General features: G+C 35.8%; 2 protein-coding genes across 3 annotated transcripts in view; one reads left to right on the plus strand and one right to left on the minus strand.

The window, feature by feature from the left end:
• The window catches only part of tmtops2a (teleost multiple tissue opsin 2a), an 81,528-nt gene that overhangs the window by 46,805 nt on the left and 7,367 nt on the right, over nucleotides 1–27,356 (plus strand). Inside the window, exons 2-3 of the mRNA XM_056459700.1 lie at nucleotides 9,206–9,531; nucleotides 17,666–17,899. Of these exons, the coding sequence (XP_056315675.1) occupies nucleotides 9,206–9,531; nucleotides 17,666–17,899 (560 nt within the window). The remainder of the gene's footprint in view (nucleotides 1–9,205; nucleotides 9,532–17,665; nucleotides 17,900–27,356) is intronic.
• Nucleotides 1–27,356, minus strand: part of st6gal2b (ST6 beta-galactosamide alpha-2,6-sialyltranferase 2b) — a 78,715-nt gene that overhangs the window by 4,771 nt on the left and 46,588 nt on the right. Inside the window, exon 6 of one of the 2 annotated variants that reach the window (XM_056459698.1) lies at nucleotides 19,867–20,922. The exons of the other annotated variant lie outside the window; for it this stretch is intronic. Coding sequence (XP_056315673.1) covers nucleotides 20,675–20,922 — 248 coding nt within the window. The 3' untranslated portion in view covers nucleotides 19,867–20,674. Of the gene's footprint in view, nucleotides 1–19,866; nucleotides 20,923–27,356 lie in introns of those variants that run through there. 2 annotated transcript variants of the gene reach the window in all.

Here is a 27,356-nt window from a genome sequence, read left to right on the forward strand (position 1 = left end):
GTGTACCCTATTTTGTAAAGTAAAACATACTCTAATAGGTAGTGCAGTGTGTGGGTGAGAGGGGGCCGTGTTTCGATGTGAGCCAGTTATGTTGTGGTTCTGTGACTGCTGGTGTTAGTTGCTGTATGGTTAACAATTATGACAGTTAAAGTAACTAGGTTAATTTTGATTTAAATCAATTAAAATGTAATCTTTTGGGATTTTTTATGCATTTGGATCGGTTTTGGACAGATTTTGGGCTGGAAAAAGTCTCCTATCTCTGGTAACTTGGCAACAGAGCTGCGCCGTCAACACACCAAGGCTTAAAATTGTGACCATTTTGGTCGCATATGCACCCGAAATTGATCTATGCAACCTCACAATATATTTGGGAGCATTTTTGCAACTGTATATAATGGTGTGGTGCGACCTGCTTTAATTTTTTCTAAAAACGTGCTGAATCGGTCTTAACGCTTTTCTGATTCATATCAGCTATCCCATACATTCATCTTCCCATACTGATAAACTTCTGGTGAACGGTTAATGTGACTTTTTTCCATTTTATACAGCTCCTTTTACAGCATCGATGTTGTAATGTAATTAAAATATAATCAGTTAAATAGATTTTGGCATTCATTTATTTGCTCAAACATAAAACGAGATGAAAAGCCATTTACACGCACGCACCTGCCAGGATTAGCAGGCTAGCGCAGAAGCTCTATTGAATAAACTGGGGTAAAATAAATGTTTATATTTTAAAGACATATCGGGGGAAATGTACTTTAATGCAGTGCTTCTTGTACATTCTGAGACCCACTTTATATTGGATATCACTCAGCCAGTGGAGATTGTTGATTTTTAAAGAACGTGACTTTTTTTGTAACGGCATACATTTCACCGGAAGCAATTGACCCAGGTTACTTGACAAATTGAACGTTTTTTCCGCATACTTCTGCATATAACCTATTGTTACTTTTTGACATTGTTAAAAACTATATGGACAAAGGCTCATTGTGAAATCTTGATTAATCCCTCTGCTTTACTTAAATGTATAGGTTAAATGCAATGTTATTCTTTTTGGAAAGATATTTAATTTACACCACTACAGTCGTGCTGATATTATTATTTTTTTGAAGGTATTAAAAACATATTTAAAAATGTAGTAAAAGGTATTAATTTCAATTTAACTCTGAAATTACACCTGAACTATGCATGCAGGTATTGAATTTAAAGAGTGGTCTTTAATGAGCCAAAATGTGTGCATGTCACACCTCTGTTCGTCGATTTACACTGCCAGTCAAGAGCTGCTCATATTCAAGTTCAAGACCCTGATTTTTGTCTACAAACTGGGGTGGGCAACTTGCAGTCATGGAAGGTCGCCGTCTTGCAGATTTTAGCTCCATCCTTAAACAAACACACCTGAAGAAAAAAAAAAACAAATCTTGCAATGTGTACTGCATTAGACTTAAAACTGGATGTCATCACAGCACTCACATATTGTTTCTTTTTTATTAGATTGATTGCTTCTTTTGTCGGCATTTGAAAGTCACTTTGGATAAAAGCATCTGAATGATTAAATGTAAATTAATTTATGCAGTTTGTCTAAAATTGTCACAGCTGGGTGAAGGAGGGAGTAGAAGATGTGGCATCTGTTTGCAGCGTTGAGGTATATTAACAATCTTCATTAATTCAATCATTAATTTTCCTTCAGCTTAGTCCCTGATTTATCAGGGGTTGCCACAGCAGAATGAACCATCAACTGCGCTAGCATATTTTTTCTGCAGCAGATGCCTGTAACAAGGAGGCTGGGGCTGTGTTAGAATCCATGTGCAGAAGTTTATTAAAGGGGTTAGGCAGAGACATCAACGAATAAACAGGCAGAGAGTCGGCAATATATAAGCAGTCCAATCCAAATAAAAAGCACAGGGGCAAATCCAGACGACATAGTACGAGTGCAAGCAGAAGTTCAGTAACACAACAATCAGTCCAAAACAGACCAAGAGGGCAAAGACAGAGAGCGTACAGGAACAAGGCTGGCAGGGTCATACACAGGATAGCAGTCATGAAAGTCACTTGGAACAACGCTTGGTAAGGCAGGTAAACTGGCAATACTTCGCAAAGAGGCATGGCCTGAACTCTTGCTGAAATACAGCACAAACAGGAAGTGACTGCAGAGGGAGCGGAGCTGAGTCAGTAGTCGGGCGAGGGGTCCCTCTGCTGGCGTGGCATTACGATGCCCTTCCTTGTACTGGGAAAATATTAGAAATAAGGAGAAGCAGCCAACTATAAAAAAAAACAAAAGGATCATGCACTATATATATATATATATATATATATATATATATATATATATATATATATATATATATATATGAAGAGTTGAGATGTAAAAACCTTGAAGTGCCATCTGAAATTTATATCAAAAAATGTACATTTTTCTCAGCCTCCTTTGTTTATGTCGTGGAAAAGCACTTATCCTTTGCCATAAAAGTGATATTACTGAACCTATACACAGGAGCCTGATAAAAATTCTCATTTTCTCAAGTTTTACACGGCATTTAGAGGTTTTTGCATCTCATTGACGTGCGGTGAGGTTTGTGGCTGCTGAGGCACTGACTCTTTCAAAGTCAAATTTCAGATTTACAAACATATCCACCCGATATGTTTGCCAACTGTTTCATATATCTTTCATATATGCCCTCTCTCTCTCACGCACGCATGCACACACGCACACACGCACACACACACAGGACACATTAATCTTACCTTTACAGTACTTGTAAATGAAGTCTTGACATGACATGACTTTATCATTACTTTGAAATGATCGCGTTATCTTCTGTCCCGTCTTTTGAAGCAATTTCTTTAGCTTTTATCTTTAGCATTGGTCATCCATTATTTATTCACGTTTTGATTTAAAGTTCAATTTTGAGAAATTTTCTTGCTGATATCCGCAGTCAGTCAGAGCAAAACATAAAATAATGGACTCATATTGAACTTTACTGCGTAGAAGAAACTACTAAACATAATTAATGTGAGCTCATGCGCGCCCTCTTCAGTGCGGCAAAGCTACTGCCTGCCTCATCTCAGGTCTGTTCAGTGCGGCTTTATGTCAGATTCTAACACAAAATAAGTGATAGACTTACATGAAATACATTACCTTATAAATGGAAAGTGAGCACATATAAAAAATGTCTATATGGTATAAAAAAATTTTAATAAAGCATTATATTGGTAGCATACACTGAGTGAGCAAAAGGGGAGCGCTCAAGCCCGTTTGTAAGGGATTACACAATCTGAAATGAGGCAGAGCTCGGTGCTGCCTCAACTCGCTTCCTACACTGTAGTTGAACAGGAGATACACAAAATACAGCGATTTTGATCAAAAAAATTCTTGAAATCATTTTAATCATACAGAAATTGCATTTATAAAACAAATATTTGTTTTATCATTAGTATACTATTGCCTCACCTGCCTCCCCTGACCGCACGCCTCTGATATATATATATATATATATATATATATATATATATAAGCCCCACTGTTATTTTTTACCCTATTTCTGTTTAACGGAGAGCAGATTTTTTAACATATTTCTAAACATAATAGTTTTAATAACTCATTTCTAATAACGGATTTATTTTATCTTTTCCATAATGACAGTACATATTATTTGACTAGATATTTTACAAGACACTTCTATACAGCTTAAAGTTACATCTAAAGGTTTTACTAGCTTACATAGGTTAACTAGGCAGGTTAGGGTAATTAGGCAAGTTATTGTATAACGATGGTTTTTTCTGTAGACTATCAAAAAAATATATATAGCTTAAGGGGGCTAATAATTCTGACCTTAAAATTGTTTTTAAAAAACTAAAAATTGCTTTTATTCTAGTTGAAATAAAACAAATAAGACTTTCTCCACAAGAAAAAATTTGACTTGCTGTGAAAATGTCCTTGTTCTGTTAAACATAATATTTAAAAAAAGAAAAAAAATCAAAGGGGGGCTAATAATTCTGGCTTCAACTGTATATTTATTTAAGTATATGTATGTGTATATATGTATATATATATATATATATATATGTATATATGTGTGTGTATATATATATATATATATAAAAAATACATGAGATAATGGGTAATGAGTAACTAAATCAGACAGATGTGAACATAATCAGTAACCATAGTGACAAATGACAATCGAGACCAGGTAATCAAACACTGGAATAGGAGCTAAACACTGAAAACTATGAAAACAGGGAGGTGGTAAACATCAAAGTAAGCACTCAGACAGACCTTGGCAAAAACATTCTTTAGCTCATACATTTATTAATTTACACTGACGTAGATAAACAATTATTCAAAGAGAATTGTTATAAATAACATTTTGTTTAGTAAATATTGATCTTTTCTTTTGTTCTTTAAAATAGGGAATATGCACAGCTAGTGTTTCTTCCCATACTTATAAACTTCTGGTGAACGGTTAATGTGACTTCTATAAATGTTACATGGTTTCTTTTACAATATCAAAGTTTTAATGTAATTAAAATACAATCTGCTAAATAGACTTAAGCATTCATTAAGTTGTCCAAGCATAAAACAAGATAAAAAGCCGTTTACATGCACACAGAAACTCCATTGAATATACTGTGGTAAAAATAAATGTTTATATATTAAAGTTATTGCGCAGAAAATATTTGTAATTTAATGCAGGGCTTCTTGTACATTCTGAGACCCACTTTATATCATATATCATTCAAGCAGTGAAAAATAAGTCTGTTTAAAAAAAACAGACATTAAGCACACCGATTTTGTACGGCATACAGTTCACCAGAAGCGCTTGACCCAGGTTACTGAAATGTTAAAAGTCCATCCGCATATTCTGCATATACCCTATTGTTAAATATTATGATGTTTGTTTCTAGGAAGTTCTCCTCATACCTGCAATGTGTGCAGGATGATCTTTTTTATTTTGTAAAATAAGTTATGTCTTATGTTTATAATTGAGAAAAAAGAGTTTCTTGTGAGTTAATCCTCCTATCTGTCTTTACCATCAAAATGTTTGAAAATTGCTGAAATAATAAATGTAATAATGATAATTCTAATTATAGCTGCAAGGAGTAGTTAAGAGGCTTAGCATAACAATGTTAAAATTAAGATTTAAGCATGGCAGGAAAGATCAGACCAACTGCAGTGAGTAATTAAAGGCACTTTAAGATGATTATAGTATAAATTTCTGTAAAATAGTGAACACAGTCACTACTCATTTAATGCTTCCTCACTTTTCTCATCACATTTGTTAGCAAATATGGAGTCTTTGGGTAGGGTGAACATATTTCAGTTTGCAAAAAAAAAAGCAGGGGTGCTGAGTGATGATGGTTTTAAATACTTAACAAATGCATTTACAACCATGTCACTGTCACAGAACTTTAATACATACAGCATGATTTCTGTCATGACATCTCTCTGAGAGATTATATGGTAATGAATATGTTTTTAGAAGTGTTGATATCTTTGTTCTTGGCTGTATAGATCTGCTACGCTGCTGCTGCTGGTTTGACTGGTTTGACTTTTTTTTGGTTTTGACTTTTGCTGCTGGTTTGACGCAGAACAAGTACCAATACTTACTACCACCAGTATATTCACTGACCTGCTGTCTGAGATTACACCACACTGCTGCTGCAAACATAACATTCTACACATGTTACCCTGTAGCAGATCTACTGTATACAAAGATGGAGCTTGGGGAGGAGGGATCTGAAAACGTGCTGCACATATCTGTGCATACTGCAAAAACACTGAGCATTTGAAATGTTGAGGAGCAAGCTCATTGGCTGCTGAAGCGACAGCAACCAATCACCTGTGCCATGTAATTGATGACGTAGTACGAGCAGATTAGGCTGTGCCCAATAGAATTTCATGACATAAATTTCCAAAATGTTAAGCATTTGCAGCTTTTCATGACACTGCAATATCACTGTAATGCATGCATTTCATGAAATTGTATAATAAATAAATAAATAAATAAATAAAATTTAAAAAAAAAAATTTTTTTTTAAAGAAATAAAAAAGAAAGCAAAAGCAGAATCACAGCTATTTTAGGAAATTTACAAATTCCAGCCAGACACTTCATAGTGCCCAAAATAGGACATGTATTCAAAAAAATCACTTTTTGTTGCTTGTTAAAAGTACTTATTTAAAATGAGTTGTTTTTTGAGGGACAAATTAATTGTTTTATGTTCAATCCACTAAAATTTGCAATAACTATTAAGCTAACTTATATAATAAATTAGTTTTGTGACATTAAGAAATTGTGTAGAACCCAGCCTTTTTTTACAGTGAGGCTGGGAAAAATACATGGTAAAAATGCTGGGTTCCACACAATAGATTTGTGTTGTGACAACATGAAAGAATTAAGTTAACTTATTAGTATTTTACAAATTTAAGTGGATTGAACATAAAACAATTAAGTTGATCCAGTCAACCATCTCAAAAATTGTTGTTTCAGCTCATTTTAAATAAGTAGGTTGAACAAGCAACAACATTTTTTTTGAGTGTAGGATGGATGGTAATCCTATAGGTACAAACATGTATCTTTTGAACAGGTACCACCTGAGTAAATTTCTGACAGCTATGTGACAAATTTCACAACGTTTACCATGTCAATCTATGAGAGCAAGAACTGTTGATTACAAATTTAGTGCACCTAAATACATACAACTGATCATATTTTACATGTAACATTTTTGAAAGTCAGTAGTATACTGTATACTTCTGCTTCCATTTAATTATGTACTAACAGTTTTCACATAAAAAAAAACCAAGAGCTGTGTAATACTTGTGTAAAATGAGAGTTGCATTTTAACCAGGACCTGATTTAACTAATAAGCAAAGTAAGCAACCACTCAGGGGCCTTAAACAATTCAACAGTCAACAACCAACAGTCCAAAAATGCACCGTATATCTACATTTTATATAATTTGTTTTCTTAAAATGAATTCACAACAATAAATAAAAATAAAAAATAACACAAAAATAATGAATCATTTTTAAAACTAAAACTTTACCTGATTCGACTGCTTCACTGCTCAATGATTAGGGGTGGGGGACAATTTTGCTTAATTGCGTTAAAATTTTATTTGTTTTGCACAAAAAATTTATTTTGTTTTTATTTAATCTCGCTATACAAATTCTGATAAAAAATGGTGTTATGTATAATTTATACATCTAGGTATTGAATGGGGCCCCCTAAATTTCATGGGGCCCTAAACAGCTGCTTACTTTCCTTATTGGTTAAATCCGCCTGGCCTAGAAGTATAAATTAAACCTATAGCATCGTTTTTGTGTCATATTTTGTATGGTGAGGGTCTAATAAAGAAAATTTTAGTGTAAGCAAATTTGTCCCCCCAATTTGTTGATTTATTTATATTTTTTGTCAATTAACATCTTTTTTAAACAAACACAGGATCATTCTGAAAACGTACCTCTAAATACATTTCTGGAGAGTGCCAAATATGTCCCAGGAACTACTTTTTTTGCAGATTTTGTTTTTTTTTTAAACAAATCCAGAGGCAGGTTTGTACGCTTTTTCAGATCGCAAATGTCTCTCGAGAGTGCCATTTACACCTGCTGTTCTCGCGTAAATCCACCAGAGGCCGCAGTTGACTGACTGACCGACTGATCCCCCCACCCTTCACCCTTCCCTAAACCAAACCAATAGTGTTTTCAAAAGCACCGATTGACCCGCCCACCTACTTCCCTAAACCAACCGACAATTTTAAAAAGCAATGCAATAAATGAAAAGCTACTTTCTCACCCTGTTATTTACTTGTTTATTTAATTTTTTGGCTTCTGTTTTTATCTTACCTGCTTTCTGGAACCGTTCTTAGGTGCACTCAAACCTTGTTGTCGTGCTGGGGTGGGCAGTATTTATAAATACTTATTTTAAATACAAAATAGTATTGTGTAATTTGTATTTGATAGGGGTTTGTGAAAATGGCTTCATATTTTGTATCAAAATACTTTAGTGTCTTGTATTTTTGTATTTTTAAAAACTGTAAAATACTTTGTAAGAAGTCTATATGATGACACCATAAAAAAGCGACCTCTGATTGATGCTTTCTCAGTTATATACAGGCTTAAGATCGGAACATAAAATGAATTAAGAGGGTGGTCAATGATTGAAGTTTGGATGGAAATTATGCACACATAAAGAAAATAACAAAAATAGCAGGGTATATTTGAGAGCAAGTCAACAATTATTGAAAATAGAAGTCTTTGGACTGGTGGGGGAAACCGGAGCAGCCGGAGGAAACCCATGTGAACACCGGGAGAACATGCAAACTCCACACAGAAACACCAACTGACCCAGCCGAGGCTTAAACCAGTGACTTTCTTACTGTGAGGCAAGCGTGCTACCCACTGCGCCTCCGCGTCGCCCTCCAGGAAACCATGATTTTACATTAAGTATAGAAGATTTCAATCGCAAAAAAACTATTTTCTTCATATATCACCCCGCGGCATGGTGTCTCAGTGGCTTAGCACTGTCATCTCACAACAAGAAGGTCACTGATTCGAGTCCTAGCTTGGCCAGTTGGCATTTCAGTCAGTTTAATGATGAAGGGATTCATCAAATATGACTATTGATTAAAGGTTTTTAAAGAAATGTCATGCTCCATTGTAAAAGTATTTTAGTAGTATTTTAAAATACAGTATTTTATTTTGTGGCTGCTGTATTTTGTAGTTTATTTTGGTACATGTAAAATTAAGGTATTTATTATTTTATTTTCACATTTCAATGTATTTTTGCCCATCCCTGTTGTCGTGGTCAACTCCTCTCTGCGCCACAAGTCCACAGGTGTATTTTACATGGCGAGCTAACTGGACAAACTGGTAACAGCAGGAAAGTATACGGAGGTACCAGCGATCAGCTGGTAAGCGTAAAAAGGAATGGCATCATACCACCCTGTAACATTAGTTTTAAATCGAAATACAGCCATAAGTCGCTCTGGCTACATAATTTATGATCTCCAGAAACGTTTATAGGGCTACGTTTTCAGAATGAGCCTAAATTGTTTAAAACGTACTGTAGATATTGGTGCATTTTAGGACTCATGGGCCCCATGGCTGTAATTGCTCAGGGCCCCAAATCACAAAATGTGTACCTAATTTTAAGTATGAGCATGTGTGTAAAACAGATTTTTCTTTTTCGTTTTTTGACAGGGATTGTATCGTTGATCTCTCTGGCAATCCTTTCATATGATCGTTACAGTACTTTAACTGTTTACAACAAGAGGGCTCCGGACTACAGTAAACCCTTAATGGCAGTCGGGGGCTCTTGGCTCTACTCACTGTTCTGGACGGTTCCCCCTCTGCTGGGATGGAGCAGCTATGGGCTGGAAGGGGCAGGAACCAGTTGTTCGGTGACATGGACCGCCAACACCACCCAGTCGCATTCCTACATCATCTGCCTGTTTATTTTCTGCTTAGGAATCCCTGTGCTGGTCATGGTATACTGTTACAGTCGACTCATCTGTGCTGTCAAACAGGTAAATTCTGTCACAACATCACATCACAAGTAAAAATAACAGTGTATTTATGAAATTACTACACAGGGAAAGCAGTCTGCTTTACATCACAACTATTCATAGCCTGCAGTGCAGTCTCCAGTCCTCTATGGAACAATGTCTCTCTGACTCAGGCTAAAACTAGGTCAACTGTCTGAGAGTCCAGATTAAGTTTAAACCACCTCAAATGATGTTAAAGCCAGCGATATCTGGGATGCACTTTCTCCACTCTGCCAGAAATTCTCCTAGTCAGCTCTATTAGGCTGAAGTAGGTCAAAAGAAAGTTGCTGATGTAAACTTATAAAAAAGCCAACAAGATTAATTCTGGGTTTTCAGTTCTAGCTTATAAAATAAAGTGTGGGGGGGGGGGGGTGTGAACTCTATAGTTTTAGAAAATGGTTGCAGAAGTCGACTGCCAGAATGTTACTTTTAAAATAGTCGATAAAAAGTACAGATTTAACATAAATTTACAGTGATAATATTTTATTATTATAAAATAATAATTTTATTTTATTTGATTTTCCTTTGGCTTAGTCCCTTTATTTATCAGTCGCCACAGCAGAATAAACCGCCAGCTTAACCAGCATATGTTTTACACAGCGGATGCTCATCCAGCTGCAACCCAGTGCTGGAAAACACCCATACACACTCATTCACACACATACACTATGGCCAGTTTAGTTTTATTCAATTCACCTGTACTGTATATCTTTGGACTGTGGGTGAAACTGGAGCACTTGGAGGAAACCCACATGAACATGGGGAGAATATGCAAACAATCATTACATTAAATGGAAGGTGAGCGGCAATTGTTTTGCAGCCTGTGCAGTAAGTAGACGTGGATGAAGCGCAAGTGATTTACATGTGAAGTCAATGCAAAGATGGGATTAGACATCCTGTATTGCGAATTAGGCCTTTATTATTATTATTATTATTATTATTATTATTATAACAATTCTTATTATTAATATAATACTTATTATTATTATTATTATTAAATTACAAGAAAGAACTGATGTCACCAACCTGATTTAAAAACACTTAATTAAACAGACCCTCTAGTTTTTCCATGAATTTTTTAGTTTTTTTTTTTTTTTTATTTGCAGTAAAAATGACTTTGTGGAGGTAATTCCCAGAAATTTGTGGAAAAATTTGCGTAAAAATGTTTTTATTTTTTAATTTTTCTTACAATTTTTTATGTCTGTGTTAGGTAGCCAGGTGTCCAATCTGACGTGCAATCTGACACAATGACTATGACACAAATCATAAAAATAAAGCTTCTTTATTTTGGTCTTTTGTCAATACAAGATTTAAAACTGATCACTGTAAACTGCTTGCTTTTCCACTGCTCCATTTGATAGATGTTTGCTCCCACTTTCTTTTGTAGTCTGAAGCACGTCAAACGCACAAAAGGCCTAATTCGCACCACAGGATGTCTAATCCCATCTTTGCATTGACTTCACATGTAAATCACTTGCGCTTCATCCACGTCTACTTACTGCACAGGCTGCAAAACAATTGCCCCTCACCTTCTATGTAATGTAATGATTGTGAGGGCGCAGATGAGACACTCAAATACATCACATGCACTGCGTATGCAACATCTATAAGTCATGTAAAACAATTCATTGCAAACTGAAATAAATCTAATTTGATTATATAAAAACATTTAGATTTTTTATTATTATTTTTATAACTAGGGATGGGCATTTCTGACTATTCTTCATTTCCATTAATCCACAAGTTCGACAAACGATTCATTGATTAATCGGGGGTGGAGCTTAAGCAAGAGACCGGGGTGTGTGTGCATTATAGCAACAATTAAATAACATTCAATTCAAAATATATATACATTTTATGTAAAGCCCTGTTAAAAATGGTGTTGATAAAACTATGACAGGATTCAGAAAACAATTAAATCAACGCTGTTGGGCTATTAAAAATCTGGATCAATATTGCTTAACACAGTAAACATTTAAAGAAGTGTGAGCAGTGGCGTATTTAGGCATGGGCAATATGGTCGATGCCCAGGACGGCATCTTGCTGAGGGGTGGCATGGGGAGACGGTACGAAAAAAACGAGCCCCAGTAAAAGCTTTGAGATACGATTTACTTTATGCAAGTGTATTAAATTAAAGTAGTAATCCCCAAATAAAGACGCTAGATGCCATTCACATTTTTCGTATTTTGCATGCGCAAGTTTGTTATTCTCTATGCGCAACTGAAACAATGGTGGTGAAAGCAAACTGACGCATGCATGTGCGCAGAAAACCATTCCCGCGCGCCTCACACACTGCTCTGCTCCCGGTGTGAATACCGGTTGTTTAAATGCACGCTGATAAAATACACACCGCTTACTGTGAAACCGGAGTAACTTTTATGCAGAGGTGTCAGCATGCAGCAAGCTTTGCAAATCGACAAAACTAAAGTTATAATATGATGATGATCTTATTTTGACTATATGGCTATGAAGCAGAAAGGAGAGATGATGAATCAGAGAGGTAAAAAGTATCACACACCAGACGTGCACATTCGCATGGTATTTAAAATGAAACTATTCAGATGGCGCTCTGTGGTGCGGCAAAAATATGAAGTGTCCTGAGTTGTGGCTAGGCACCGCTGTGTACCCTGATAGAAACATACGTTTAGAATTCTGAAACGCATGACAATATGTGGGCCGTGGCGCGACACGGCGCTTCTGGTGTGTGACCCACTTATACTCTATCTGCGCTCAGGTCTCGCCTCTAGACCGCAACTCTCTGCAGCCATGACCAATCAAATATCAAACTACCGCCCAAATACCAGTATAACCAATCAGAAAGAATAAAAGGAATTTAATTTTAGAGCCAATTGATCATCGTTTTCATGCTCGATCGTCGCTGATGCAATCGATTAATCGAATAATTTTGCACATCCCTATTTATAACTTTAATATGACACTAAAATTTAAATCCATTTTTACTTGTTTTATTTAAAAATTATTTAACTGTCCACCTACATGGACACCATGCAACAAAGGTGTAAAATGGGACAAAAGACATAGCTGACAATATGGAATATTGTGTTTTTTAATGGCCTGTTATTCTATTCATATCAGCTCATTAATTAAAAACAATAGTACAATAAAATAGCAATAAAACACATATTGTAGGAACACTAATAACAATAGTTATATATATATATATATATATATATATATATATATATATATATATATATATATATATATATATATATATATATATATAATGTTTGCACTATGGGTATGTTATTTTCTGGCATATACTCATCACTGCTGTCACTGTCACTGCCCTCTGGAATATTCTCAATTATTCTGTACTGACGTCTTGAACTATTCTTTCCCTGTTTAGAAGGAAAAATGCTAATTTGTTTCCATATGAATGTGTACAAATGCCATTTAATGCTGTAATATGTCATTTTAAATGACTATTTATGTTGATATATTTGTTAAACGTCTGTTTTATTACAATATAAGACAATTTATAACATCTTTGAAAAAAATAAATATATATTCCAACAGGTTACAGAAAAATGGACTTTTATGCAATCTGACTCCTGTGTTGCATGACGTCCACATATGTGGACAGTTGGTTTTTGGTGAATAAAAACTACATTCTACTCTAAATTACTAACATATTCATCATACTTTACTGGACATACTTATTTTTTTTTTTTTACCTTGATAGACCTTGATAGACCTTAAATAAAAGTTTTTCACAGATATGCCTGAGGCATTTAGCACACAGCCATCACCATGAGCCATCTTGGATTTATGATGTCATCTAGCAAGGAATAACTGAAATGAAAGAGAGTAGCCACTATGACAATACTGCTGACAGTCTACTTACACTGCCCTCAAGTGGTTTGGAGAAAATTACCATGATTAATGAACCTTAAATTAAGTTAAATTAACTGTCCACAAATGTGGACACCGTGGATGAGAGGGTTAAGGTTTGGAATTGGATGTTTTTTGCGATTATTTTCTGTTTAAATTAAGAATTTTGCAGGATTGCAACTTTTTGTTAATTTTGCATTTGATTCAGCGATCGCAAAATCACAAAAAAACTGGTGGCTCTGATTAAAGCTTATCACAAAGTTTTTGTTTTTTTTTTGCGGGGGGAAACTGGGCAAATCCTGAAATTGTAAATGAAAAAGATTGGCCACTTGAAGTATACTTTACTTGTACTGAGCTGGACCCCCTTTATTGCCTTCAGATGCCTTAATTGTTTGTGGCAAAGATTTAAGAGTTTTCAGGAAACATTCCTCTGAGATTTCAGACCAATAATGACGTTGTCATCAACAGATTTTTAAGTTGCAGATCCACATCCACATATCAAATATGCTCTATTGATTGAGTTCTGGTGACCTCCAAGCCATTTGAGTAGTAAACACATTGTCGTGTATAAGAAACCAGTCTGAGAGGATTCAAGCTTTGTGACGGGATTTGTTTCTTGCTACAGGGAGCCCTCACAAGATTCTCTGTGGTCAGCAAGAATACTCAGATAGGCTTTGGGGTTTTGACTATGCTCGAATGGTATACTAATGGCCCTCAAGTGTGCCAAGAATAAATTCCCCACACCATTACATCAGTAACAGCAGTCTTGGTGATGTTTTATAAACAAATTTCAGAAGAAACACGACAATCCAACTCTTATCCTATCAGCTTAAGACCAAAGCCCTATAAATAGTGAAACACATCATACCTCTGTTTTCTCTCGACTTCAGTATCCCTCTGCCACCTCAGCTCCACACTATTAAACCTGATACCTACATAAATCTGGGGTGGGAGTGTTCTGGAGCCGGGCTAGACACTGTGCTCAGACCCCTATCTCTCTGTCTAACCTGATGAGGGAAATAACATGAGTTAGGGTGTCTTTCAGAGCTCAGAGCCCTCTCCCCGGACAGCATGCTAAATACGCATATCCTATTCAGTCAAATATCTGTAAATGTGAACTCTGAAACTGGTGATGCAACGCATGATGGATACTACATGCTTTTCTGTGTAATGTTGTAATGAGTGGTGATTTGAGCTATTTTTTTCTATCAGAACTAGTATCTCCTTTTTCCTCTGACCTGCAGTGTAAGGAATTTTAGATAAAGAACTACCATTCGGAATTGTTTATTTATTTTGCACGTATATATTTTTTGGACAATTTTTCTAGGAAGTGTACTCAGGAAAAATCTTTGGAATGATTGTGGGTCAATATCCCAGTGGATCTGACATACTCAGAACAGCTGAGCGTCTACCACAGTCACTTAATTTAATTCAGCTCAGTCTCACATTGGATGTCTTTGCTGTAGAGAAATAATATAGCATTATATTTCATGATTCTTACCTCATATGTCTAAATTAACACATTTTGCTGCAAATTTTAACATTTGGTTTTAAAACTCTCTCATAACCACATATATGTAGAAGGCTAAAGAAAATGTCTCATTTAACAAAAAACATCCTATATTTTATCATATAAGTTTTTGATAAATCTATTTGGGTCAAATTGACATGAGGAACACATTTGTTTCTTTTTTTAATTATAAACAAATTGTTTTGTGTATGTATTCCTAGTGCTAATGTGAATAGTAAAACTAAGACTTTTACCCCTCCAATGAATGTAGAATTTTAAAATAAATATACACAATTAAATTCAAATATCAAATTTAACCTGAGGGATGTACTAGGGGTAAATATATTGATGAAATCAAGTAAATAATTTTTTTTTTATAAAAAATATATATCACAAATAATCTCCAAATAAATTATGTGGGCACAAAGGTCTTGTTGATGCCAGAGGTCAGAGGAGAATGGCCAGACTGGTTCGAGCTGATAGAAAGGTAACAGTAACTCAAATAATCACTTGTTACAACCGAGGTATGCAGAAGAGCATCTCTGTGCGCACAACACCTCAAACCTTGAGGCAGATGGGCTACAGCAGCAGTAGACCACACGGCCTGCCACCCCTGTCAGCTAAGAACAGGAAAGTGAGGCTACAATTTGCATAGGCTCATCAAAATTGGACAACAGACATTTTTCCAAATCTCCAATTTTGGAAAAATGTTGCCTGATCTGATGTCTTGATTTCTGCTGCGACATTCGGATGGTAGGGTCAGAATTTGTCATTAACAACATGAAAGCATGGATTCATTCTGCCTTGTATCAACGGTTTAGGCTGGTGTAATGGTGTGGGGATATTTTCTTCGCACATTTGGGTTCATTAGTACCAATTGAGCATTGTATCAACACCACAACCTACCTGAGTATTGTTGCTGACCATGTCCGTCCCTTTATGACCACAGTGTACCCATCTTCTGATGGCTACTTCCAGCAGCATAATGAGCCATGTCATAAAGCACGCATCATCTCAGACTGCTTTCTTGAACATGACAATGAGTTTACTGTACTCAAATGGCCTCCACAATCACCAGATCTCAATCCAATAAAGCAGATTTGGGATGTGGGGGAATGGGAGATTTGCATCATAGATGTAGCAAGTAAACAAGTAAATCTGTAGCAACTGCGTGATGCTATCCTGTCAGTATGAATGAACCACAATCTCTCAGGAATATTTCCAGACCTTGTTGAATCTATGCCACGAAGGATTAAGGCAATTCTTAAGGCAAAAGAGGGTCCAACCCGGTACTAGTAAGGTGTACCTAATAAAGATGCTGGTGAGTGTATATTTTAATTGAATAAAAAATATTTTTGTTACAAAAACACATTCATTGGTTCATATGTGTCAGTTTTACAAAGTATTTATGGTTTCTTGGAAGCTTAAAAAAAGAACCACTACCCAAACACCTTTATACAGCATGGAAGTAGAATTGAAAACTACTCCAACTGTGTTTGTCTGAAAGAAGAAAGTCAAATGCTGCCGTAGTGTGTTTAATGCAGTTGGCAAAGAATCTGAGAATTATTATTATTTGTTTAACATAAGCAAATACAAAACACTATCAATCTACACTGTACAAAATGCTGGGTTCCACACAATTCATTTATGTTATCCTAACACAAATCATTAAGTTAACTTAACAAACTTAAGTGGATTGAACATACAACAATTAAATTGTCCTGAAAAAAATCTCAAGAATTTTGCTATTTCATTTTAAATTAGAAGTTTGATCAAGCATCAATGATATTTTTGGAGTGTAATACACTAAGCTAATGTAATTCAGTAAATATTAATTGACCAAAGTAACATGAACAATGATACCTTATGATAAAAAGCACACAAATTAAGAAAAATAATTAGTTAAATGAATAAAGGAATGTCACATGAAATTCAGAAAATTACAATGGCTGCGTCCGAAACCGCCTACGACTCAGTAAGTACTGCATTTGAATTGAAACGTACTACTCGGTCGTTAGAAAAGTACGTTCTATACAGTATGAATGTGAAAAGTATGAATGGAATTCAGACGTACTACATCCGCCATTTTGTCATGGTCACATGACCTACCTGCGTCAGTTGCGTTGCTTCACTCCCATTCATGAATTCTCTCGCGGGGCATCATGGGATATCGCAGCATGCATGGGATGCGCACTTCAGAATCTCGCCGGAAGTAGTAAGTCATCTGGGTACTTCTCGCATACTGATTTTCTGTGAATTCAGACATACTACTCGGCTCGCATACTGATTTTAGCGTACTGTATAATATGGAAGTATGTGGTTTTGGATGCAGCCAATGTGTTTTTTTTCACAGCAAAATTTAAAACTGCAGCTTGTACTTTTTCACTCATTAATGGTTTCTGTTTGATGGTTTTTAATTTAATATTACACCAATATTACCATTAACAAATTAACAGGTTTTTACCATACTCTTGCATGTCTTTTAGAATTAAATTTGTTGTTTTTGTTACACTATAATAAAGAAGAGCTTCTATGACATAATATGATAAATATGATTCAATGGAATGCAGTTTATTAAATGTGTTCACATTCACTTCATTAGTTTTATAAACATCAATACAATATATTCATGTACCCAATGAGTCAGTGGTTTCTTCTTTCCACTGTGGATCAGAAACCACTTAAAGCATTTGTATAAAAGTCTAATTCTGCAGATGCAAACAACAAAATGCAAGGGTTTTTTTTCCACAGGTAGGGCGTATCAGGAAAACAGCAGCACGGCGGAGAGAGTACCACATTTTATTTATGGTCATCACTACAGTGGTGTGCTACCTTTTGTGCTGGATGCCTTATGGAGTTGTTGCAATGATGGCCACATTCGGACGTCCGGGGATGATCACACCCATTGCGAGCGTGGTGCCATCCCTCCTTGCCAAAAGCAGCACCGTTATCAATCCTCTCATTTACATTCTCATGAACAAACAGGTGAGATATATCCAACTTTTTGATGAGCACTGAATCATGAGGAATTATATGGTAGCTTGTTTCTGACACATAATTATGAAAATAAATAAATTAATAGAAGAGGTAACTGTGCATTTTTTATTATCACATTTATTCATTCATTTTCTTTTCGGCTTAGTCCCTTTATTAATCTGGGGTCGCCACCGCGGAATGAACTGCCTACTTATCCAGCATGTTTTACGCAGCGGATGCCCTTCCAGCTGCAACCCATCACTGGGAAACATCTGTACACACTGATTCACACACATACACTATGGACAATTTAGCTTACCCAACTGGGTAAGCTAAATTGTTCGTAGTGTATGTGTGTGAATCAGCAAGAAGGTCGCTGGTTCGAGCCTCGGCTGGGTCAGTTGGTGTTTCTGTGCAGAGTTTGCATGTTCTTCCCATGTTTGCGTGGGTTTTTAACACAAAGACATGTGGTATAGGTGAACTCTTCTTGCTGTGAGGCAAACATGCTACCCACTGCGCCACCATATCACATTTATTTATCTTGGAATTTTAAGTTTTATATTGTAATGCAGTCTGTGTTTATATTGCAATTTGCTATTTTTCCACACAATTGTGAGATTTGCTGACTTCACAGAATTTAAATTTTAAATTTCATTTGACAACTTTTCAACAAAGTATAACACAATTGCAAGTTTAAACCTATTAATTCTGAGTAAAAAAAACAACATAAAATGTATAATCAAGAGATATACATTCCAAACTGTGATTTTCTCACTAAAACTTGTGACAATATCAGAATTGTGTGGATGTTTATCTCTTTTTTCCATGGCAGAAACAAGCTTTCATACCCATGATATACACTGAGAAAAACAACCACATAAGAGCAACAAAGTTTCTTCAAAACATTTCTTCTGATTTCATTGTTTTTACAAAGTATAAATCTAGATCCACAATTAAAAAAAAACAGATTTTACAAGGAACAATTTTAAGTACTGTATTGATTGTAAAAAGTTATAAATAACACTAAACCCCATTCTAATGTGAGTTCTTTACACGACAACAGCATAATAATTCTTGATACAGCTTGAAACAACACTGACAGAATATATTAGCTGTTTTAGAAATACACAAATCAAAGGTGAGTGTTGAACATTCTTGCCAGAGAGATTTGTCGGAAATAGTTCACATTAAAAAATAATAAATTACAAAACATTTAAAAAAGATACTGATCATTGATCTACAATGGAAATCCAATTATCTTGGCTTTATTTTATAATAACAGTTTTATCTATAAGGGTCATCTAACAGATGTCAACCATTTTCATCAAAGTTTACTCTGAATGGTCATTTTAACTCATTTTATACTCAACATAGGTTCATTCTGAAAACGTAGCCGTATATACATTTCTGGAGATTGCGATTTATGTAGCCAGAGGGACACATGTCTGTATTTCATCTTTAAAACGAATGCTACAGAACGGTATGACGGTGCTTCTTTTCACGCTTACCAGCTGACTGCTTACCTCCGTGTGGACAGCTTTTTCTGCTGTTATCAGTTTGTCCAGTGGCTCACTGCATAAGTCAGAGGATTTGAGATGCAGAGCGGAGTTGACCTTGACGATAGGGTTTGAGTCTGGCAAAGAATGGTTCCAGAAAGCAGGTAAGACAAAACCAAAAGCCAAAAAAGAAATAAAATCAGTAAAAGTCGGTAAAAATCAGATTGCCGCGAGGGCTTTTATTTTTCTGGATTGCTTTTGAAAACACTGTCGGTTGGGTTTACAGAAGGAGGAGGGTTGGGGGATCGGTTGGTCAGTCAGTCAGTCAGTCAGTTAACAGTGGGCTCTATTGTATTTATGCGAGAAGAACAGGTGCAAATGGCACTCACAAGAGAAATTTGAGATCTCAAAAAGCGTACACAGCGGCCTCTGGCGAATTCGCAAAAATTATTAGCTGAGAGCAGGCTAATAGGTTAATAAACTCGAAACTCACGTGGTTGTTGTCATGCAGTGAACTCAGCCAATTGTGTAATATCGGTTTCGTCATCGCAACTCTTGCAGTCTTTCAGGTGCTGCACCAGCACTGATCTCAGAGCACTGTCGTGGTATTTTGATACCACATGTGACAGTCACGTGGCATCTGCGCAGTGTTAAGCCGCACAAAATTTCTAACCGGCATGCACCGCTTTAAGAGAGATTTCATTCGATCTGCGAAAGTCGAACGCACTTAAAATGTACCTTTTGGGATGTATTTGGCGCTCTCCAGAAATGTATATGGGGTACGTAATCAGAATGATCCTGGGTTGTTTATACTGCAAGTTACCACACTTAACATTAACAATGAGAAAAAATCTTAATATCATTTTAGATCTAGACAAAATATGAGCAGCATTATTGTTAATGACAGAGGGTTTTTTTTTAAATTGCAACGTTTGGGAAATTAAAACCTTTTGTAATTTAGTCCTCTCTGACCACTTTTTTTCCTGGTCTTATACTTAAATGCAAACTAGAATTTCAATCCACTCAGGAAATGTAAGAGGATCTTTATATGTACAGTTATATGTAAGTTAGACTTAACCTTGAATGTGCCCTGTACAACCAGGTTTTGTATGTACAATCTCTAAAACGTAGTCTTTAATGAGTGCTGTGTATAAATCTCCTCATTATAATGTCTACTCTTAGACTGCTACAAGAAATATACACAAAACGCCTTGTAGATGGCCTGGGGTTTCTTCTGATTGGACTGTATTTGAAGACATGCAAGTCTTGATGTGTTTGAGTCTGTAAATCACAGCGGACACTTGATCTTACTGAATCCTGGCAGTGTGACCTTTCCCTTTTTCCTGAGGTCCTCTTCTGAGGCTGTGCTCATGCGCTTGACAAGCAGTTTCTCGTAAAGCAGAGGGTGGTACGCCCCAAATGTGCACGCCATGTCATAATGCAGCTCATGATAATGGCACAGATCGGTTTGTCTCATAGAAGGAATGTACTCATACACATGGATCTCCTCACAGAGGTTCATCATCAGGATTATACCTGTCAAATACACACACAGATGACATTTCCATTAATAATAACTAGCAAGAAGCTATACAAGTCCTTCCAGTGTAGGTTTAAGGCAAATATTTCACAGTGGTGCTCAAGATTTTCATACGATTCATTCGAAATCACAACCATGTAAAATTGATCTAACAATGAGATTGGATTGGTCCAACTGCTATTGCATGAAGCCATATAACATAATAAATTATGCCATGTAATATAATATATTAAATGTTACTGATAATAGACTCTTAAAACAGCATTTTACAGTGTAGGTTTATATGCATGCAAAAACTCCTGGGTTTTGCCGAGAAACTAGCGCACATCTCTAGGGGAAAGCACTTTAAAGGTGCCATATCATGAAAATGTGAATAATACAAGTTCAGTACATGGAAATAACATACCATCTGCCTCAAATGGTTTCGTATCCTCCTTTTTAAGTAAATTCCATTAGTGTAAAATCCCAGTTAAAAACAGGTCAATCAAAACAAAACAGAACATTTACATTGCACGGGATGATTAATATGCATGCTGCAGGCTGTGTTTGATTAGACACAATGTTTCCTAGTGAGATTACAACAATGATCGTTGCCTTTTATTTTTAAGTTTATCTAAGCTTATATTAACCTTACCGTGTATGTGGTACTCTTACTTGGATGGTTAAAGCCAAGCATCTGATTTTGAGGGCATTTGCTGGTGTTATAAATGAGCATATGAAATAATTTCTGGAGAATTCTTTAACTTACATACATAAAGCCACATACAGTACCTACTATGTGGATATCAGAGAGCAATTGAATCAATACACTATAAGGCACGTTTAAAAAGTAAAAGACACAGCATGAAATGTGTATATGTATTTCACTAAAGATAAAGATATACAGTTAAAGTCAGCATTATTAGCCCGCCGGAGAGAAATTTTTTTGAACACATTTCTAAACATAATAGTTTTAATAACTCAATTCTAATAATTGATTTATGTCATTTTTGCCATGATGACAGTAAATAAAATTTTACTTGATATTTTTCAAGACACTTCTATACAGCTTAAAGTGACACTTAAAGGCTTAACTAGGTTAATTAGGTTAACTAGGCAGGTTAGGGTAATTAGGCAAGTTATTGTATAACGATGGCTTGTTCTGTAGACTATCTGAAAAAATATATATAGCTATAAATATATAGCTTAAAGGGGCTAATAATTTTGACCTTAAAATTGTTTTTAAAAAATTAAAAACTCCTTTCATTCTAGCAGAAATAAAAACAAATAAGACTTTCACCAGAAGACAAAATATTTTCAGACATACTGTGAAAATTTCCTTGCTCTGGTAAACATCATTTGGGAAATATTTAAAAAAGAAGGGGGCTGTAACTACACGCCAGCAGAGGGAGCCCTCGCCCGACTACTGACTCGGCTCCGCTCCCTCTGCAGTCACTTCTTGTTTATGCTGTATTTCAGCAAGAGCTCAGGCCATGCTTCCTTGCAAAGTATTGCCAGTTTACCTTACCAAGCGTTCCAAGTGACTTTCATGACTACCTGCCTGTGTATGACCCAGCCTGCTTTGATCACGTACGTTATCTGTCTTTGCCCTCTTGCTCTGTTTTGGATTGCTTCTTGTTGCCTTGAACATTTGCCTGCCTTCTCACCACGTCTGCTGGATTTGCCCCTGTGTCTCTTGATCTGTTTTGGACTGATTGCTGTGTTAACAAACTTCTGCCTGCACTCGTACTACGTCGTCTGGATTTGCCCCTGTGTTTGTTGTTTGGATTGGACTGCTTATGTGTTGCCAACTCTGCAACAACGAGTTGGCAACACATAAGCAGCTGCAACAACGTAGCAATTAAATCAATTAAAATCAATAACTAAAAGCGTTGCCTACGTTTCGTCGTGTTGCATGACGCGGAGACTTTCGATTACTAAAAAAACTTTAGTTGAGCGCAGAGCAGAGCCAACGCACTCTGAATTTCTTGCGCACTTACGCCAGCAGAGTTCTGCAACTCATAGACAGGACGAAGCAAAAAAATGAGCGAAGGTAACGTTAGAGGAAAGATACATGGCGAAGGCAGAGAAATCTGTGCGACCCTAGTCATTCAAGGTGTGGGAGCATTTCACACTAAATAAACAAAAAAAGTGTGTTAACGGCTAAATATGCAAAAGGGATGATGAGAGAACCACGGCAGTGATCCAGCACCTCAACATGTTGGAGTCTTTTATGAGGAGGAAGGGAGCAACTGCAGAGTAAATTACTACGGAATCCAACTTTTGTTCCATTTTGAAGTGAGGAACCAAATGCCCCTGGTGCTGGTGATTGCCAATGACTGTAAAAGATTTTTACTTGTGATCCAGCTTGACAAGCATGGCGTGAAAAAGTCAAACTGAGCTTTGGTGCGTTGGCTGAGGCAGAGAAAGACGTGTCATATTATCACAATTATGCAGTGTTTTTAACCACCCAATGCTAATTTTATGTTGTAGACATGTAAATGCACACAAGTACTAGTAAAACAATGTGTTTAGAGTTTGTAAAACACACAAGAAACTGGAAGTCTAACAATCGATTCAAATATAATTTGCCAATGTTTTTTATTATGTCATAACCATATACAGTTCGCCCCTGCCTAGATTGTGTGTCCTAGATTGTGTGTGCTGAAACGTTTGTGGGGCTGCAAGTCTGCAGCTGGATATATCTCCAACTGGCAGTGCAAAGTAAATAGATTTACTTCTAAAAGACTGTATTAAATACATTTACAAACATGAAAACAAAAAACATTTTTGCTGTAATTTTAGTTAGTTTCAGTTAGTTTTGTATGTAAACAATACAGTTTCAGTTAGTTCTAGTTTTTCATTTCAGTTAATGAAAATGTTTTTTCAATTTTAGTTCTCATTTTTCATTTGTTTTCATTAACTATAATAACCTTGGAATAACACTTTTACCTCATTTATTATTCTTAGTTGATCTCTACATTTAGAGACACATTTCTACAATAAAAATTATATATATATATATATATATATATATATATATATATATATATATATATATATATATATTATTTTTGTCACTGTTGAGCAAACAAATACGTATTGGTGAACATAACTGTACATTCACATCGAAAGTGGCAAGAGCGAAAAAGTAGCCTGATAAAGTAGGGAGCTGGTGGCGATAAGCGGCTTTTTCCGGGCGTGTTTGCCAGTGTGGGTGTCGATCAGAGTTGAAATCAAGTCAACTTTATGGTAATAAGCTATGATGCAGTTCGGCGGCAAGCAATCAGAATGTAGAAGTCCACTGCTTGAGATATATATATATATATATATATATATATATATATATATATATATATATATATATATATATATATATATATATATATATATATATATATACAGGGCTTGACATTAACTTTTTTGATCACCAGCCACTGTGGCTAGTAGTTTTCCAACATTACTAGCCACTCGCCATTTTCACTAGCCACAATTTTATTGGGAAAATATATTTTAAACACATGAATATGACTTTGACATGCTAAAATTACTTGATTTAGATTTTGCGTTATCTCCACATGCCTCCTCATTCATTTCACTTTTTGTGTGTCGTGTATGAGCTTGCTCAATAATCACGAGCAAATGGGTCATAGTTTCATAGTAGTAGCAGTTTTTATTTCACAATTTTCAGAGCTCAAAAGGAAGGATTTACCAAATTTATCTCTGACCACACTAAACATAAACAATTAATTATTTTTCTTTTCTTTAAAAAAGCATGTGACAATACAAAACAGTATTGCTGCTTTAGAATATTTCAGACATATGGAGCATTGGATAATTAAGTTAAGCAAAGCCACACCACATGCAACTTGATTTTTAATTATTAAATGAATTTGATAAAAAGTGTGCAACATTTTCACACTAGAAAGCACGTTTTACTGATATGATACGCTGCAGCGCCCCCTTTAAAAAAAAAAAGTTCAATGTAGCAAATTTTGACGCTCTCGCCGCCGGAGATAAAGGCAGATAGCGTTGTCACCAGGGCGGCCAAGAGCGACCTTTGACGCTCTCACCGCCTTCGGTGTGAACGCACAGTCAGAGACCTGTTTCTACATAAATAAATCATATACAATAATCATATACAATACATTCATCATATATACTGTAAGCTCAAGGCTCCTTCACAGAAAAAAAGGACAAGTATTGTATATTGACTGAAGAAATAAAGTTATACAGATTTGCATGAGTACATAAAAGATTTGTGGTTAAAGCTGATAAGCTGTTAGTTCACAGTGCATTCTGTCAGCTCTGTCTGTTTATTGTTGGCCACCTCTGAAGAACTATATTTTTGTTTACTATCAAGACGCTGTTATCTGACCGCAGGCTGCCAATATACACAGTCTGACATTACACAAGATCAGAAATAATACACAGAGATCACACAAGCAGGACACAGACACACATCAAAGCCTTCGTCGTGCAGTCACACACCAATAACCCAGCCCCTAGCATTGTTATCTCTCTATGAAATGTTTAGGGGGGCTTTATTTCTACTCATTGTACATATTGTAATGTCATGGGTATTACAATGGATACATGATTTATGTGTAAAGGTTTTATTTATTTATTTATTTTTTTTTAACAATTTGGCAAGTATTCATTTAGGTTAGATTTAGGGGTAGGGTTGAAGCATATAATTTAAGCTTTGTACTTTATAGAAAATAAATCATTACATTTCTGGAGAATAATGACACTGGAATACTACAAGTTCAGGAAACAACCATTTCTAGTTAGTCAACCATATTTCTTATCATACTGTAAATCAGTGGTTCTCAAACTTTTAAACCAGCGACCCCCATTGTAAGATCGTCAAGAACTCGCGACCCCCCCACTACCAAAGCATATACAAACAATAAAAATAGCTTTTTTTTTAAGCTGTTCACAATATTTTAACTATATTTACTATAGATTACAGGGCTCGAAATTAACATTTTTGCTTGGTAACACTGGTGCTTCTAACTTTAAAAATGTAGACGCACCAGCCAAAATTTAGTGGCTCCCACCAATTATCGCACTGTTACTACAAGTTTTATAAACAGATTTATTACATTTGAAACCAACAATAATCAAACCTAACAAGCAAAAAAATAAATATGCATGCGTGAGGAAAATATGTCTTAATGAAATCCCGTTATCACAAGAAAAGACATTTTTATAACATAATTGAGTGACCAAAAGATACACGGACGGATATCCCAAAAGATATCCCACAGACTTTACAGTGAATGCTAGTCATTTTCATAGCAGACTTGAAGCCAATGGAGGTCTTTTATCCACTCTTCAATAAGTATAGCTGGTGGATTAACATTCAGCACATGATCAGTAATCAGATGTGCCAATATTTGTAGCTTTAGGTGTTTCTAAGACACAATCTGTCAGTGTTGTTTTCATTCTCTCGTCTTCAGCGCTTTACATTTTCGCGGTTGTAGCTCCTGTCATCTGAAGACAGGAGGCGTTGACTGAGTGATTGACAGCTGATTTTAACCAATCATTCGTGTTCAGTTCTAAGAGCAGTGGGCCAATAAGAAGAGCGCGAAGGCGGGGCAAGCGTTGAAGGCTTTGTTTACTGCGGCAAGTTGACATGACAACAGTTTTAAACTGTTCCTGAGCGCTGCGTTCCAAGTACAAAGATGCATTCTGCCCGAATGTGTCCTAAATACTTTATGAATCAGTAATATCTTTTAAAAAGCTGAAAATATTAGCTTTCACTTGTAATACTGAAAAATATTTATTATAATCACTGAAAATTACACAATTTTTAAATAACTCTCGCGACCCCTTGAAATTATTCTGCGACCCCCGCAGGGGTCGCGACCCCCAGTTTGGGAACCACTGCTGTAAATAACACTCTATAATAACTGCGCACTATAAATCATTTCTTAAACATTATTATCATTTCTTAAACACATAAAAATAGCGATTTAATTATTTGTAAAGCATTAACTCTACATTAATAGACATTAAAACTTAATAATGTCTACTAATGAAGAGTTAATGCTTTAAAATGATTAATTAAGTAATTTCTAATGCTTAAAGGACCATGAACCTTTAAGTTTGAAAAAAGTCAGGAAAGTCGGTCAGTCGAGCTTTGTTTAAGTGAGAGTGTCAAGTGGCGAAAGAGAGAAGGGTTTGCATGAAAAGGGGAGCTTCAGTATGTGCATGCTCTGATTTTCACAGCGGCAACACAAACACAGACGCAGGGGAGATAGACAGTGACTACGTTTACATGGACATCAGTAATTAAAATGTGCCTTAATCTGAATAAGACAATAATATGATGAAGGTGTTTGCATGAGTTGCTTTTTGAATGTTCATTTCATGATCCCGTTTTACATATTATAGCACATAATTCGATTAACGTCATTGCGTCACCCGGCTATCCACATTTCTT

This window comes from Danio aesculapii, chromosome 6 (genome assembly GCF_903798145.1).
Source record: "Danio aesculapii chromosome 6, fDanAes4.1, whole genome shotgun sequence".
In the NCBI taxonomy this organism is placed as follows: domain Eukaryota; kingdom Metazoa; phylum Chordata; class Actinopteri; order Cypriniformes; family Danionidae; genus Danio; species Danio aesculapii.